Raw genomic sequence first — 17,869 nt, forward strand, 5'->3', positions numbered from 1 at the left:
TGGGCTGGATTCTCTGCCGCGCCACATTTCTGTTTCACCCCGCCGGCAGAATGCTCCGTAACACCGTCTGGTCAATGGGGTTTTCCATTGTTGGCAGCCCCGCACCATCAGGAAACACCCGGGCTGCTGGCAAAACTGAGCATCCCACCGGTGGTGAATCCAGCCCTTTGTCTATATTATTTTGGGAACTAACACTGCAGTTTACTCATGTCTTGCATAAAGCAGAAGGAAAAAGATCATCTGACTGGTGCAAATATCAATGAAGGGTTCTCGTTCTCGGATAATCACTGCTTTTTTAAATTTAGCGGCTGAATGACTAATAATTTACGCAGTAACAGTCCTAATGAAACATGCTGAAGGATATATCAATAGTTTTAAGTCACTCGTTTATGTTTATATTTGGAATGTTCCAAGTATCTTGTGAATAGTAATTGAAAAAAAAATTTCTTGTGGCATTACACGTTTGTAATATTTAGTTCACTTTCCTGAGTTTTTTTTTCAATATTTAAAAACATTTTTGCATTTATTTCTCTGGATTGTGATTAGAGCTTTAGGGAATATGCCCTTTAGGGAAAGGAACCTTCCCACTAGTCTGGCCCATAGGTGACTTCAATCCGAGGTAATTGTTAATGCTCTCGGCAATTAGGAATAACCAATAATTAATGCCCTGTTAGCATATCCCAAGAACAATATTTTTTTCAAACGCTTGATTTAGGATCAGTACAAAAATAAACCAGGTGTAGTAAGCCTGCGATAGAAATCTGATACTTTTTCACATGAATTCCCATGGGATGAGAATATGAAATGAAAATCGCTTATTGTCACAAGTAGGCTTCAAATAAAGTTACTGTGAAAAACCCCTAGTCGCCACATTCCGGTGCCTGTTCGGGGAGGCTGGTACGGGAATTGAATCGTGCTGCTGGCCTGCCTAGGTCTGCTTTAAAAGCCAGCTCTTTAGCCCTGTGCTAAACCAGCCCCTGAATATCAATTTCACTGTTAGACTAGTTGGGTAAGATCCTATAGAAATGGCCTTAAATGCATTTTATTGTTTAGTGTGAAGCTTTTATCATGCTTTTCCCTAGAGTCAACACATGTACTGCAGTGTTTATGTTTGCTACAGATGTCTTGTTTTCATTTTGTCCCCTGTACTTAGGAATCCAATTTCAGTATTAAAGGTGATTTGTACTGTTCTGGACCTGGAGAGAAAAGGCACTAAAGATGAAATAGTATCAAAAATTTTGAACTTCCTGATGAAACCTAAGGCATCTGGCAAGGTAGAGATTTTGAAATCTGATGCTATTTATTGTATATACTTGTATTGTATATACTTGTATAAGAGTCAACTCCATGACATTTGGGTCAAAAGAAAACTTTTCATACACTTCATGTAAAAAATTAAACTGTCTTGATTATTAATTACTTACCAGTGATTACTACTGTTCATGAATTTAAAGGTACATAGGGCAACACGGTGGCGCAGTGCTTAGCACTGCCACCTCTGCACAGAGGTCCCTGGTTCGATCCTGGCTCTGGGTCACTGTCCGTGTCGAGTTTGCACATTCTCCCATGTCTGCGTGGGTTTCACCCTCACAACAGAAAGATGTGCAGGGTAGGTGGATTGGTCACACTGAATTGCCCCTTAATTGGAAAAAATGAATTGGGTACTCGAAATTTATTTTGGAAAATGAATTTAAAGGTATGAGAGTGTTTAGATTTTCCTTCCGAATTCTAGCTGCAATCTCCCAGCCAATTGACTAGGCCAACAAGTAACACATCTCTCATGTGGTTGAGATAGAATGTTTGCGAGGGTTTCGCCCCCACAACCCAAAGATGTGCAGGCTAGGTGGATTGGCCACGCTAAATTGCTCCTTAATTGGAAAAAATTAATTGGGTACTCTAAATTTATTTATTTTTTTAAATCCCACCTTGTCGATTATGTAGTCTGTGTTTATGAGGTTAACTAACAAAGATGTGGCAGATATTCTCAGCGTTGTTCAGCCCTTGGACATGTGCATAAATAAACCTCTTGAGGATAGTCCAAACCATGTGGAACAATTAGATGCTGGAAAGCAATAACTGTTCAAGTTACTGGTGCTATTTCTCGCCCAGGAAAAAAAATTATACAAGTTGAAATACTGTACCATATAAAATGCTATACACTCTTAGCTGAAATAAATTGCAAAATAAATGCATCACCAAATGTAATATAAATACAATATTTAAAGTACGTTCACCTATATTATTTTTAGATTGACCAGTCTCCATCAAATGGCAGAGGTTCATTTGGTAACGATGATAAAATGGTGGAATTTAATAATTTTATCACAAGAATAGAAAGAAGAGTCAGGACTACCTGCAGCAATCAACTTCTGCCATTAAGTGGGGTCCAGGACTCTAGTTTGAGTTTAGAACGAAACTGAGGGCAGGGATGTAAGCACTCTGGAAAAGGTCATGTGAGCAGGCAAGCTATGGACGAGGTCTGTGGCAAGCAATATTAAAATGAAACTGGCGATGTATAAATGGATATATTAATGATAAAGTGATTCAATGTCAATTAGGGATTTTCTGTAATGTTATAAAATGAATGTTAAATAATTTGAATGCTTTAGTGTTGTTTATTCCTGAAGTCCGTTGTAATGGCCTTTTTGGAACCTGAACCAAGCATGCATTTTAACTCTTAATGTTCAGTGTCTCTACAGCCTTTTGACATTAAAAAATTGGTCTCAAAAATGTAACTTTTACACTTGTGGAGAAGGTATACCACCTCATATGCTATCATTGGCTGATTACAATAGCCATATGCCTCAATAGCTGCAGCATTAACAGATATCCTGATGACTAGTTGTTTGAGAGCAACCAAACTTTTTTCAGGTATAAGTGCCCTTCCTAGTTGATGCTTAATATCCCTTCAGATGAAATGTTAACCAAGATCTTGTTTGCTTGTTTCATTTTGTATTAAGATCAGAGAGCACATTTCTAAATCCATATTCCTTTCCCAGCGTATACCACAAAAAATTGTTTCGACTGATTGGGAATCTTTTGTTTGTATTCAGTCTCTTTGCTTAGTCTTCCCATTTTGGCCACAATTTCTCGATTGCACCCAAAGTATGCTGAATAGCAATGGTCAGGCTATGTGTCAAACTTCTGCTAGTATTCATTTCCATAATCAATTGTAAAATCTTCATCAACCAGCTCATTCGGGCAATCTAATAGAAGGCAATTATTTTACATTTGGAAAAAGTATTCTTTTGATATATTCAACAGTTGCCACCATGGCCCCTTCTGTTTTTCATCTATATGGTCCCTAAAAATGAAACTACCAGCCCCAAAATCTTTCATTATTTATACATAGTGTTATGCAGCATTTGTCAATAGTTAGATGGTATGTGTGCTGTGATATTTGTAATGGTCATTATTACAGTTAATTCAGATACAGTTTGTCAAGGTAACCTTAATGTGGTGCTTTGTTAAATTTCTTTATAAATATATATCTCACAGTCACTACCAAAGCCTAAAAAGAAACGTCAAAAGGGTGGCAAGAAAGAGCACAGCTCTGGGTCCAAGAAGAAATCCAAGGCAGCAACCGTGGAAGAAATTCTCACAGATGAATCCAGCAGTGAAGATGAAAAGAAAGCAAAGGGAAAGTCATCAGATGAAAGTGATGTGGAGGAAGAAGTAGAGGTTGGTGTCAGTTATATCTTGACCACTGAATTCCTCTATATCAAACAATATATGTTCACTAGAACCTGATCGGCCGGTAATGAAAATCTAGCCCCCCCCCCCCCCCCCCCAGCAGTCTGAGGTTTTCCTTTGTTTAAGGACCCTCCAAAGTGGCTGATTATGGTGCCATCTTGTCCATCACCCTGAAACTGACCTGCTGAAGCCAATCTAGAGCTCTTCTCTTTCTTATCATTATGTTCCCCCCCCCCCGTGGTCCCAATTTCCCTCTCTATCCCCCTTTCTTCCCTCCAACGGACAGGCCCTGTCTCCCCGCTGGGAGATCGGCTGCGCCCCCTCACCGCTGCCTTGTTTGCCTTTTGCCCGCCTCGGCTGGGGTGGTGAAATAATGTTTCTTGTTCTGGTATGCCACCCAGAGCCTGGCTGGGAATAACATCCCGAATTTTACATTGTTTTTGTACAGAGCTGATTTTACGTGGTTAAACCTGGCCCTGCGCTTCGCCAGTTCCGCCCCAATGTCTTGATATGCCCTTATTCTGTGTCCTTCCCAACTGCTTGCTTTCATCTGCCGAGCCCAGTGCAGGATCCTCTCTCACGGTCCTGGTATCTGTGCAGGTTGGGATTATCACCCTCGGCTGCTCTCTGACCTTGTACTTTGGTCGGAGAGACCTCTGTGTCCTGTCAATCTCTGGTGGCTTGGGGAAGGTGTCCCTTCCAACCATGTTGCCCATCACCTGAGCCCCATAGTCATTTGGGTCTCTGTCCTCGATCCCCTCTGATAGGCCCACTATTCGTATATTCTGTCGCCTGGATTGGCTCTCTTGGTCATAGATTTCATAGAATTTACAGTGCACAAGGAGGCCATTCAGCCCATCATGTTTGCACCGGCCCTTGAAAATAGCACTCTACCCAAGCCCACGCCTCCACCCATCTTTTGGACACTTTGGACTGGGGGAGGAAACTGGAGCACCCGGAAGAAACCCACGCAGGCACGGGGAGAACGTGCAGACTCCACACAGACAGTGACCCAAGCTGGGAATCGAACCTGGGACCCTGGAGCTGTGAAGCAACTGTGCTAACCACTATGCTACCGTGCTGCCCTCGACCCGCCACTTCAAGCTCCCTTGGGTCACCACCAACCTTTTTAACTTGGCGTCCAGGGCGATGATCCAGTCGCTCTGGTCGATCGATACCTTTTTGAGCTCTTGAATTGTTCTACCCTAATCCTCCAGCTTCTTTCCCATCCCGTCGAGCACTGTTTGTATGGTGGCCAGTGTTTCTGCCACTGTCACCCTGACTGCCACCTTGATCTCATCTTTCATCATGGTCAGTTCCTTAGTTTGGGGGGTTGGGGTGTTGTCACCATCTGGCTTGCCGATCTCCCTCTCTTGGGGGTGGCCGGGGACACCTTGCCTCGTGGGACCGTCGACTCACTCGTTCGCTGATTTTTGCCCTTTTCCACCGTTTTTGGCTTCCCGGTGTCCTCTGGAGCTACTGATCCCTGGTATAATTCTTCCTCGTCTTTATAGTTGAGGAGATGAGTGAGGCTGAATGTTTGGGCTAAATTCAGCCAAAAGTGCCTATTTTGCAGTGTTCTAGAGGAGAGCCCCCTGGTGTGCGACTATTCAGCACATACCTGTCATTGGAAGTCCCACAATGTCCTTTTCTAAACCTTTTTACAAGATCTTGCTTTTAAAAAGAAATGCAGCACAAACTCATTAAATCTTCCTCCTGTTTCCTTGTTCTTGTGCACTACTAAAATGGCCACACTGAAAACTAGTCTCTTTTTCTAGCCACTGTGTTCATGAGAACATTGTTGCTACCAGTCGCTTCTGTTCACTTGAAATTAGTATTCCTTTTCTTTAATACTCCAGTCTAAACAGATATCTTTGCTATTAGTAGGGGCAGAGATTACAAAAATAAGGAGGTTATGGTGAACTTGTATAAGTCACTAGTCTGGCCTCAGTTGGAGAATTGTGTCCAGTTCTGGACCCCACACTTTAGGAAGGATTCGAAGGCATTGGACAGAGTGCAGGAAAGATTCATGAGAATGGTTCCATGGATGAGGAGCTTCAGTTATGAAGATAAATTGAAGAAATTGCATCTGTTTTCCTTGGAGCAGAGAAAGCTGAGAGGAGGTCTGATCAAGGTATTCAAAATCAAGATGGATTTGGACAAGATAGATTTGGACAGGCGCGAAACCTGTGAAAAGATCAAGAATGAGAGGGCAATTTGGCAAAAGTAGTACAAGGGGAAAAGGAATTGTGAGTGGTTAATGTCTGGAATGTACTGCCTGAAGTGGTGGAAGCAGGTTCAATCATGACATTAAAATCAAAAGGAAATTAGAGTGCTACTTTTCAAATAGCAATGTACAGTGTTACGTGGGGTGGGCAGGAGAATTCCACTATTGAAATGCTCATTCAGAGGTGCAGACACAATGGGACAAATGGCTGCCTCCTGCACTGTAACAATTCTGTTATTATGCTGTATGCCACAGATGAATATCATTGTAAACAGTATAAAAAAGGTAAATCCAGAGTTAGTTTCTTGATATATCCTGACAAGAGGTCACTGATACAAACTGCAAAGGGCAGAGGGCAGCAGAGCTTCTGATTGGCTGTTCCGGGGAGATTTGCATACGTGCAGTGCGGTCAGCGTAAGTTGAAGGTGTACCTGCGCAAGTGACCCGAGGAGTTCGAATGAAGGCAAGCATCCAGCAGAGGGCAGCAGAGCAGAGCTTCTGATTGGCTGTTCCGGGGAGATTTGCATACGTGCAGTGCGGTCAGCGTACGTTGAAGGTGGTTTGTGAAGGGGCTGTTCTCGAGTGACAGCTTTACCCGAAACACTACTTACGTAGTGTCTCCCACCCATCCTCCTCCTCTTACCAAAAAAAAAAGTTCTGCCCGTCGGATTGCTAAACTAACAAGTTTTTTTCATTATTTTTTTTTGTTTTCAGTAGTTGGGAAGTTAGTTCAGTGGGAATGGAGGTTAGGGCAGTTGAATGTTCCTCCTGCAGAATGTGGGAAGAAAGGGTCACCTCGACTACATCTGTGGGAAGTGCATCCAGCTCCTCGAGAACTGCGTTAGGGACCTGGAGCTGGATGAACTTCGGATCATTCGGGAGGCGGAGGGGGTTATTGAGAGGAGTTATAGGGAGGTAGTCACACCTCAGGTAAAAGAAGACGGTAGATGGGTTACCGTCAGGGGAACGAGAGGGAACCGGCAGGCAGTGCAGGATCCCCTGTGGTCGTTCCCCTCAATAGCCAGGGTTCGTGATGTCTCTGATCGTGTTTTTGGGATCCTTAAGGGGGAGGGGGAGCAGCCCCAAGTCGTGGTCCACATAGGTACCAACGACATAGGTAGGAAGAAAGATGGGGATTTGAGACAGAAATTCAGGAAGCTAGGATGGAAGCTAGAACAAACAGAGTTGTTATCTCTGGGTTGTTACCCGTGCCACGTGCTAGCGAAGTGAGAAATAAGGAGAGAGAGGAGTTGAACACTTGGCTACACAGATGGTGCAGGAGGGAGGGTTTTGGTTTCCTGGATAATTGGGGCTCATTCTGGGGTAGGTGGGACCTCTACAAACAGGAGGATGGTCTTCACCTGAACCAGAGGGGTACCAATATCCTGGGGGGGAGATTTGCTAGTGCTCTTCGGGGGGGTGGGGGGGTTTAAACTAATCCAGCAGGGGGATGGGAACCTAAATTGTAGTCCCAGTGTACAGGATGTTGAGAGTAGTGAGGTCAGGGATAGGGTTAAAAGTTCGAAAGAGAGCACCGGCAAGCAAGATGCTGGTTTGAAGTGTGTCTACTTCAACGCCAGGAGCATCCGGAATAAGGTGGGTGAGCTTGCAGCATGGGTTGGTACCTGGGATCTCGATGTTGTGGCGATTTCGGAGACATGGGTAGAGCAGGGACAGGAATGGTTGTTGCAGGTTCCAGGATTTAGATGTTTCTGTAAGAACAGAGAAGATGGTAAAAGAGGGGGTGGTGTGGCATTGTTAATCAAGGAAAGTATTACGGCGGCAGAAAGGACGTTTGAGGACTCGTCTACTGAGGTAGTATGGGCCGAGGTTAGGAACAGGAGAGGAGAGGTCACCCTGTTGGGAGTTTTCTATAGACCTCTGAATAGTTCCAGAGATGTAGAGGAAAGGATTGCAAAGATGATTCTCTACAGGAGCGAGAGTAACAGGGTAGTTGTTATGGGGGACTATAACTTTCCAAATATTGACTGGAAATACTATAGTTCGAGTACTATAGATGGGTCAGTTTTTGTGCAGGAGGGTTTTCTGACACAGTATGTAGACAGGCCAACAAGGGGCGATGCCACATTGGATTTGGTACTGGGTAATGAACTCGGCCAGGTGTTAGATTTAGATGTAGGTGAGCACTTTGGTGATAGTGATCACAATTCGGTTATGTTTACTTTAGCGATGGGCAGGGATAGGTATATACTGCAAGGCAAGAATTATAGCTGGGGGAAAGGCAATTATGATGCTATTCGGCAAGATTTAGGATGTATAGGATGGGGAAGGAAACTGCAGGGGATGGGTACAATTGAAATGTGGAGCTTTTTCAAGGACAGCTACTGCGTGTCTTTGATAAGTATGTACCTGTCAGGCAGGGAGGAAGTTGTCGAGCAAGGGAACCGTGGTTTACTAAGGAAGTTGAAGCACTTGTCAAGAGGAAGAAGAAGGCTTATGTTAGGATGAGACATGAAGGCTCAGTTAGGGCACTTGAGAGTTACAAGTTAGCCAGGAAGGACCTAAAGGGAGAGTTAAGAAGAGCGAGGAGAGGACACGAAAAGTCGTTGGCGGATAGGATCAAGGAAAACCCTAAGGCTTTCTATAGGTATATCAGGAACAAAAAAATGACTAGAGTAAGATTAGGGCCAATCAAGGATAGTAGTGGAAAGTTGTGTGTGGAATCAGAAGAGATAGGGGAAGCGTTAAATGGATATTTTTCGTCAGTGTTTACACTGGAGAAAGACAATGTTGTCGAGGAGAATACTCAGGTACGGTCGACCAGGCTAGATGGGATTGAGGTTCACAAGGAGGAGGTGTTAGCAATTTTGGAAAGTGTAAAAGTAGAAGTCCCCTGGGCCAGATGGGATTTATCCTAGGATTCTCTGGGAAGCCAGGGAGGAGATTGCAGAGCCTTTGTCCTTGATCTTTATGTCGTCTTTGTCGACAGGAATAGTGCCGGAAGACTGGGGGATAGCAAATGTTGTCCCCTTGTTCAAGAAGGGGAGTAGAGACAACCCTGGTAATTATAGACCTGTGAGCCTTACTTCGGTTGTGGGTAAAATGTTGGAAAAGGTTATAAGAGATAGGGTTTATAATCACCTTGAAAAGAACAAGTTGATTAGCGATACTCAACACGGTTTTGTGAAGGGTAGGTCATGCCTCACAAACCTTATTGAGTTTTTTTGAGAAGGTGACCAAACAGGTGGATGAGGGTAAAGCGGTTGATGTGGTGTATATGGATTTCAGTAAGGTGTTTGATAAGGTTCCCCACGGTAGGCTATTGCAGAAAATACGGAAGTATGGGATTGAAGGTGATTTAGCGGTTTGGATCAGTAATTGGCTAGCTGAAAGAAGACAGAGGGTGGTGGTTGATGGCAAATGTTCATCCTGGAGTTCAGTTACTAGTGGTGTACCACAAGGATCTGTTTTGGGGCCACTGCTGTTTGTCATTTTTATAAATGACCTGGAAGAGGGTGTAGAAGGATGGGTTAGTAAATTTGCAGATGACACGAAGGTCGGTGGAGTTGTGGATAGTGCTGAAGGATGTTATAGGTTACAGAGGGACATAGATAAGCTGCAGAGCTGGGCTGAGAGGTGGCAGATGGCGTTTAATGCGGAAAAGTGTGAGGTGGTTCACTTTGGAAGGAGTAACAGGAATGCAGAGTACTGGGCTAATGGCAAGATTCCTGGTAGTGTAGATGAACAGAGAGATCTCTGCATCCAGGTACATAAATCCCTGAAAGTTGCCACCCAGGTTAATAGGGCTGTTAAGAAGGCATATGGTGTGCTAGCCTTTATCAGTAGGGGGATTGAGTTTCGGAGCCACGAGGCCGCACCTGGAGTACTGCATGCGGTTCTGGTCACCACATTATAGGAAGGATGTGGAAGCTTTGGAAAGAGTTCAGAGGAGATTTACTAGGATGTTGCCTGGTATGGAGGGAAGGTCTTGCGAGGAAAGGCTCAGGGACTTGAGGTTGTTTTCGTTAGAGAGGAGAAGGCTGAGAGGTGACTTAATAGAGACATATAAGATAGTCGGAGGGTTAGATAGGGTGAACAGTGAGAGTCTTTTTCCTCAGATGGTGACGACCAACACGAGGGGACATAGCTTTAAATTGAGGGGTGGTAGATATAGGACAGATGTCAGAGGCAGTTTCTTTACTCGGAGAGTAGTAGGGGTGTGGAACGCCCTGCCTGCAACAGTAGTAGACTCGCCAAATTTATGGGCATTTAAGTGGTCACTGGATAGACATATGGATGAAAATGGAATAGTGTAGGTCAGATAGGCTTCAGATGGTTTCACGGGTTGGCGCAACATGGAGGGCCGAAGGGCCCGTACTGCGCTGTAATGTTCTATGTTCTAAAAGAAAGGTTTGAGTGATGTTGAAACATTGGGCGCGATTCTCCGGAAATGCGGAGAGTCGTGGAACTGGCCGTGTTTCACGGTAGCCTCCGCGCCCCCTCCCGGGACCCGATTCTGCTCCCCGGTCGGGGCTAGCAGCGGGGCCCCGTGAACCTCTGCATCGCAGGCTTAGCGACCTTCGCTAAGCCCACGCGCCAAGGGTAACGGCGGCTGACGCGCACGATGACGTCAGCCGCGCATGTGCGGATTGGAGGGCTCCAACCCGCGCATGCGCGGATGACGTCATCACGCATATGCGTGAAACACGCGCATGCGCAGGCCATTATGCCCCTCAGCCGCCCCGCGGACTGATCCAGTGGGGCGGCGGAGGAACAAAGAGTGCGCGGGGTTCGGACCCGCTTCCCGTGGTGCGGCCGTGCCAATCGGTGCCATGGTTCTCGAGAACGGTACTTTGCGGCCGTTTTCACGAACTGTGAGAGCAGGTGTGTTGGAGTTCGTGAAAACGGCCGTAAAGGCCTGGGAAATCGGCCCATCGGATAGGGGAGAATCGCTGCTCGCCGTAAAAAAACAGCGAGCAGTGATTCGTGTCCGGGGGGTGGAGGGGGGGGGGAGAGAACAGCGGGAGGTCGGGAAAAATGTCGGGAAGGACCTCCTGCTATTCTCCGACCCGTCGTGGGGGGCGGAGAATCGCGCCCATTGTGTCCTTTCAGTATAGTGATCAACTTCACAATGTGTTTTGGTTTGGTAGCGAGTGACATGGAATAGATCTTCAAACAGTGGAGGCAAAATCCTAAATTCCTAGAAATTGTTGGATGAAATGATTGGGAACAAACTGAAACTTTCTTCATTCGTATCCACCTGTGATCATGTGACCGTACCAGTTTTCTCTTTCATGGCACTAATTAGCTGGAGCAACTAACAGATGGGCTTCGTTCATAAGTCAGTCGAGGAAATAAAGTCAGACTGTGGGTCGGATGTATTGCAGTCCGTGCAATCAGCTTGGACTGCATGCTGGTCATGTCAGGATAGTATTCCTACTACTTACATTTTTAATTGATGAAATATTTTCAGGTAATGTCAGTTAAAATTCTTTTTAAATTGGTCGAAACTCTTATTAAATCTTGTATTAATTCACTAAAAAGTCTGTTTTGACTGAAGTAAAAAATCACCATTCCATACAGTTTTATTGAAAAAACATTGTGTAGTAGCTTTAAAGTACGAAAAACACAGCCAAACAATAAGCCACAGACACCAACTATTTAAGTAAACATTGAGAAACCGTTCAATTTTTCTTTCAGCCACCCAAGAAAGTGTCTAAGAAAGAGAAATCCACGTCAAAAGCTGTGCCCAAAGGCAAAAGGACACAAATTACTAAAGCAACACATGTGAAAAAAGCGGACAGCAGCACTGCAAAGAAAACTGCAGCTCCTGCCAAAAAGGGTAAGTACAAAAGAATGATCTAATAGTGAGGTTAACAAATAGCAAGTTATTGATTAAATGACATTTTGGGACTTTTGATCAAAAAGGAAATATGGTGGCTCCCGGGAAAAAATAATCTCCTTCGTTATTTAAAAGCATATCCTCCAACTAAAGCCAGGTTTCAGAGACATTAACATGCAGTTTCTGAAACTAAGGCAACAATCTCCAGTGCCTCCCCATGCTACATGAGCACAGTAAGAAGTCTTACAACAACAGGTTAAAGTAAAAGTCCAACAGGTTTGTTTCGAATCACTAGCTTTCGGAGCGCAGCTCCTTCCTCAGGTGAATGAAGAGGTGGGTTCAAGAAACCTATATATAGACATCAGTGCTACATGAGAGAGAAAAATCTCTCATTTTCGCTAAAGCAGAAGGTCTAAATACACACACTAAACTCTTTGTAGCAGACCTTTTTTGTTATAGAAAGGTTGTTTAGTTCTCAGTAAATGAAAGCTGTTGATTAGAGCAGAACATTTTCCCATACCTTTCATTCACTTTTAGCATTGGATTTGTTCCAGGTTACATATAGGATAACATTTGTATGTGACCCCACTCCTTCCCATGACCTCGGGAATTGCATCAGTGAATTTCCCAATCTTCTCCTGTTTTATCCTTGAGTCGTAAATGCAGTTGCTGATTTGGCGATGAGCATTGCTGAATTGAAACTACTCGGTATGCTTACAGCTGATGAAGATAAATTTTTCTCTCCTTTACGCTGGGCTGAAATTTGAATCCAAATCTGGTAAAGAAAAAGGACAGTATTCTAATTTACTGCACCACCCAGTTCCCGTTTAATGTAATTTTGTTCCCTAGACTTGGGCAGTGGCGCTAAAAAGGTGACCTCGATTGGGAGGCTAGCTCACAGTAAGTAAATCTTTTTAAATATCATTTTACATGCAGACTAAAATGATCTGGAGGGAAAAATATATTATTGTAAGAATTAGTATAGGAGAAAGATACCATAAAGCATTTTCATGGACTTTGGCGGAGAACGAGCATGTAATTTTGTGTATATTACACTAAGCAATGATATTTCTAGTAACAATTCCATAAATAGAGAATAAATGGCACTGAGAAAACAAAATTTCATTTATCTCATAATTATCTGTTAAAATTAACACCCACTTGAATTGGTAGAAACTGATTGTGGCGTAAATTTTTTAGTGTGTACCAGTGACGAGTGCGCACCATTGGCAGTGTGAATGCAATATTCCAGTAAGGTTCCCTGTCTGTAGCTGGAAGTTAGACCTATATGGTGACATAAGCCATCCTCTCATTTACAAATTTGTCACTTGGGTTATCTTAACAATAACAATAATCTTTTGTGTCACACATCTGATCAACCCGCTGATGGGAAATGAGGGCTCTTATAAGTTTTAATCTTGTCTCTCTCTCCCTTTTTAAAAAAAAAACCTATTTTATTACAAACATGTATCAAAGCAGGTTACAGCAAGTCTCTCTCCGGGTCTCTCTCCCTTTTCATAGCATTTAACGATTGTGATTGTTGCAACCAGGCGATTAGTCTTCCCTTGTCCTTGATTTAAGAAATAATTTCTCAGTGTTATAGTACTCGGGATCACTCTCCAATCTATTTATCAAATTAATCAATCACAAATAAAGCCATCTCTGATCACTTCCTAGTATCAATTTCCACTCGGCATGCTATTTCCACGCTCTTAACACCACTCCTGTGAGGTGATGGTGACTGCCCTTGACGTGAAGGCAGCATTTTACTGGTGTGGCATCAAGGCACCCAAGCAAAATTTGAAGTCATACCTGACATGAAGGAAGATGTTTGGAGTTTTTGAAGGCCAATCCTCTCCGCCCCAGGACATTGCTGCAGGAGTTCCTCAGCCCAACCATCAGCAGTGACCTTCCAGCCATCCAAATGGTGAGGTGAGAAGTGGGGATGTTTGCTGATGATTGCGCTGTGCTCAGTAACTTCTGAGACTCCTCGGGTACTGAAGCAGTCCATGTCCATATGCTGCAATATTCAGGCTTGGACTGATAAGTGGCAAATAATATTTGTGCCAACCAAGTGAAGGCAAAGACCATCTTCCACAAGAGAATCTAACCATTGTCCTTGGCATTCAGCTTAGCTGGATCAGCCATATACATATTGTGGTTACAAGAGCAGGTCAGAAGCTGAAAATTCTGCAGGGAGTAACTTGTCTCCTGAATCCCCAAAGCATGTCCACCATCTACGGGGCACAAGTTAGGAAAGTAATTGAATGCTCTACACTTGGCTTGATGAATGCAGCTTTAACAACAGTCAAAGGGTCAATACCATCCAAAACCAAGATACCTGATTTGCACCCATCTACTATTTCAAACATTTGCTTCCTTTGCTGCTGGTGCACAGTGGCAGCGATGAGTGCTTTTAAAGAAGATGCACGGCATCAACTTGGTAAACCTCCTTTTACAGCATCTTCTATAACTGTGACGTCTACCACCTAGAAGGACAAGGGCAGCAGATAGGATCCCCTGCAAGTTCACCTCCCAAATTGCACACCTCCTGACTTGGAGCTGTATTTTTCTTTCTTCACTATTGCGTCAAAAACGTGGAACTCACTTCTTAACAGCGGTATGGGCTTGCCTACACCCAGTGGACTAAAGTGGCTCACCACCACCATTTCACGGGCAAATGGGGATCCTAATTTACTTACAATTGCACTCTCAAAATCCCGTTTGGTCTGACTTTGGGCCCCTGTTCATTTAATCAAGTACTGAGTTATATAACTGCACCCTTTTCTCCACCTTTGTCCTAATCCCTAGTGAAACTATTAGCTTCTGTCATCCCAAGATGCCCTTATCTACGCTCTCAAGTCCAAGGGTCAAAGACTTAAAATAATATGGTGCCGGACCGAGCTAAACTCCGTAAAACATTATTGGGTCCTACTTGCGTCTATTAAAACTGCTGACTATTCCAATATCATTTTGGAATGCAAAGATAATGCCTGGCTTATTTTTTTCTACTGCAAGCTGTCATTGTAAATCCCTTTCCCTGTCATCTCCTCATTCACTCACTTAATAAATGCAAAGACTTTGTGGACTTCTTTATCGCTCCATCTGATCTACCGTTGCTAGAAGTTCCTCCAACTATCCTCTACCCTAGCCCTGAACGTTCATATTTCGCTTTCAATCCTATCACCCATCCTGGCCTTCTCTGAGCTTATCTTTTCCATGAGATCAGCTCCTGCTCCTCACAAACTGCTCACATCCGAACTTCCCTTCCTGACGGACACCCCCCCCCCCCCCCCCCCCCCCCCAAAGCTGATTACATTAGCTGTTCTCTCTTTTCAGGTGGGTGTTCCCCCTTTAAATCAGCTGTCATCACCTCTGTCCTCAACAAACCAATCCTTGACCCCACCATCCTTGCAAAGTATCACCCCCATCTCTACCCCCCCCCCCCCCCCCCCCCCTTGTTTCAGAAGTCCCATGACCATCTTTCTCAACTCCATGTTCGAATCCCTCCAATCTGCTTTCCGCCCCTGCCACAGTACTAAAGCAGCTTATATCAAAGTCAAATGACACCTTATGATACTGAGATAAAATAAACTATCCTCCCTTGTCCTTCTTGACTTTGCTGCAGTCTTTGACAATTGAACATGTGATTCTGATAGGTGGGACTCTACTTTCCTCTTTCTATTCTTAGCCATCTAAACATAGCCAGAGTCTCGCTTGCAAAGGTCTCCCCTCACCCTTATCTCTTGTCACCAACCATGACCTATTTCTCATCAGTATGCTGCCCTTTAGTGATATACCTGAAAGCAGCATGTTTGTTTTCACATGTACACTAATGACACCGAGCCATCTCTCTTGACTACTTCACTTTTCTAAATTATCTTACTGCTGCTCCAACATCCAGTACTGGATGAACAGAAATTTCCTCTTAAGTAAAAAATATTGGGAAGACAAGAGCCATTATTTTTGGTTCCCGTTGCAAACTCTGTTCCCTAGTTATTGACTGTACCCTCCACCTGGACAGCTGTCTGTGACTGAACTAATCGGTTTGCAACCCTGGTGTCAAATTTGATTTTGAGAAGAACTTCCGACCACATGTTTAGACCGCCTATTTTTCCTCTGTAATATCACCTGACCTCGTCTCTGCATTTGCACATCTGCTGAAACCCTCATTCATGTCTTTGTCCACTCTAGACTTGATTATTCCAACACACTCCTGGCTGGTCTCTGATATTTTAGGCTCTGTGGCTGTCCACGCCCAAACTCTCTCCAAGTTCTCTTCATCTTTCACCCCTGTGCTTGCTGGTTTGTACTGTTACTGGTCAAGCAACATTTTGGTTTTAAAATGTTCATCCTCCCTCACTATATCTATACTCTCCAGCCCCAAAGTTCTTGTGTACCTGTGATTCAATTCTGGCCACCAAAACATCCCTGATTTTAATTGCTTTACCGTTAGTGGCCACATCTTCAGTTGCCTAGGCCCGAAGCTCTGCAAATTTGCCTCTACCCCTCTTCACCCCTTTGTTCTCCTTAAAATATACCTCAAGCTTTCAGTTACCTAATCTAATATCTCTTCTGTGTCTCGGTGTCATATAATGCTCCTGTGAAGTGCTTTGGGATGTTTTATTACATTAAAGATTTTCTATAATTCTTACACATTCTCCCTGTGTCTGCGTGGGTCTCACCCCCACAGCCTAAAGATGTGCAGGGTAGGAAGATTGGCCATGCTAAATTGCCCCTCAATTTGAAGAAATGATTGGGTATACTAAATTTATAAAACAAAAAGATTTTCTATAATTCCAAGTTACTCTACTGAAAATGAAGTATGTGAGGGCTACTTTGTAGGGAAACAGGGGCTGTTTAGCACACTGGGCTAAATCGCTGGCTTTGAAAGCAGACCAAGGCAGGCCAGCAGCTCGGTTCGATTCCCATAACAGCCTCCCTGAGCAGGCGCCGGAATGTGGCGACTAGGGGCTTTCCACAGTAACTTCATTGAAGCCTACTCGTGACAATAAGCAATTTTTATTTTATGGGGCTGGTTTAGCTCACTGGGCTAAATCGCTGGCTTTTAAAGCAGACCAAGCATGCCAGCAGCACGGTTCGATTCCCATACCAGCCTCCCCGGACAGGTGCCGGAATGTGGCGACTAGGGGCTTTTCACAGTAACTTCATTGAAGCCTACTCGGGACAATAAGTGATTTTCATTTTCATTAAAACCTGAAGAAATCAAATTTATGTGACCTGTTACAGTGCTGCAAATTGTCAATGCTAATTCCATGGGAAAATCATTCTCATTATCAGTTGGTCAGCAACATGCTTCGGATGTCTTGCACTTTCCAGTGGAATTACTTGTTGAAATTGAATGCCAACTCTGCATTCTTGATATGAAAATGACCAACTTGCTGTCAGTGATCTTCCTCCTGCTGGAAAAGAGCACCGATCTTCGCCGCAGTGTGTTTCGAAACAAGGTGGTCATTATCGAATTGACCTGATTTTTGTTTTTCAGTGATTAGCTACACACTGGTGTTGCAAATCTCATTTTTAAAAATATAATCTTGTCACAAGCAGGCTTACATTAACACTGCAGTGAAGTTACTGTGAAAATCTGCTAGTCACCACATTCTGGCGCCTGTTTGGGTGCACACACGGATAATTCAGAATGTCCAAATTACCTAACTGCAACTCAGTTAATGGGCAGGATGAATAGTTTGTGTATCTGAAGCTTGTGAATATTAGAATTGAGGCAGGCATGGCATACTGAAAAGATAACATGAAATTATAATTGAGACTCCCTTTCTGTGCCCATCCTCGCAAATGTTGCGTCTTGCGAATCCATGCACGATTATTTTAACTCATTTGCACCAATGTTGGATTGTATTTTTGTTACTAATTCTAATTCAAGGATTGGCTGAGTCTACACTTTAGAAGTACAAACTGGTTTGCAAATTAATCAGCTATGAACTCTTATACCGTTGACCCTTGTGTGTACTCTTTTCAAACCCCCACCCCGCCTCACCACCCTGACCTTGATGTAGGATTTTGAATCCGATTTTGAACGGTTTAACAAAAAAAGTCTGAAATGAGGAGTATGATTGCATTCAGAGTTTGTTCAGTCTGAAACATTGTATGGCATCTTGTCATTGTTT

The 17,869-nt window shown here is 43.8% G+C and overlaps 1 protein-coding gene across 1 annotated transcript in view; it reads left to right on the top strand.

Annotated features, from left to right (window-relative positions):
* Nucleotides 1-17,869, top strand: part of dek (DEK proto-oncogene) — a 69,887-nt gene that overhangs the window by 39,298 nt on the left and 12,720 nt on the right. Inside the window, exons 6-9 of the mRNA XM_038796980.1 lie at nucleotides 1,154-1,274; nucleotides 3,499-3,681; nucleotides 11,582-11,723; nucleotides 12,573-12,623. Coding sequence (XP_038652908.1) covers nucleotides 1,154-1,274; nucleotides 3,499-3,681; nucleotides 11,582-11,723; nucleotides 12,573-12,623 — 497 coding nt within the window. The remainder of the gene's footprint in view (nucleotides 1-1,153; nucleotides 1,275-3,498; nucleotides 3,682-11,581; nucleotides 11,724-12,572; nucleotides 12,624-17,869) is intronic.

The sequence above is a fragment of the Scyliorhinus canicula genome, chromosome 5 (assembly GCF_902713615.1).
Source record: "Scyliorhinus canicula chromosome 5, sScyCan1.1, whole genome shotgun sequence".
Classification (NCBI taxonomy): Eukaryota; Metazoa; Chordata; class Chondrichthyes; order Carcharhiniformes; family Scyliorhinidae; genus Scyliorhinus; species Scyliorhinus canicula.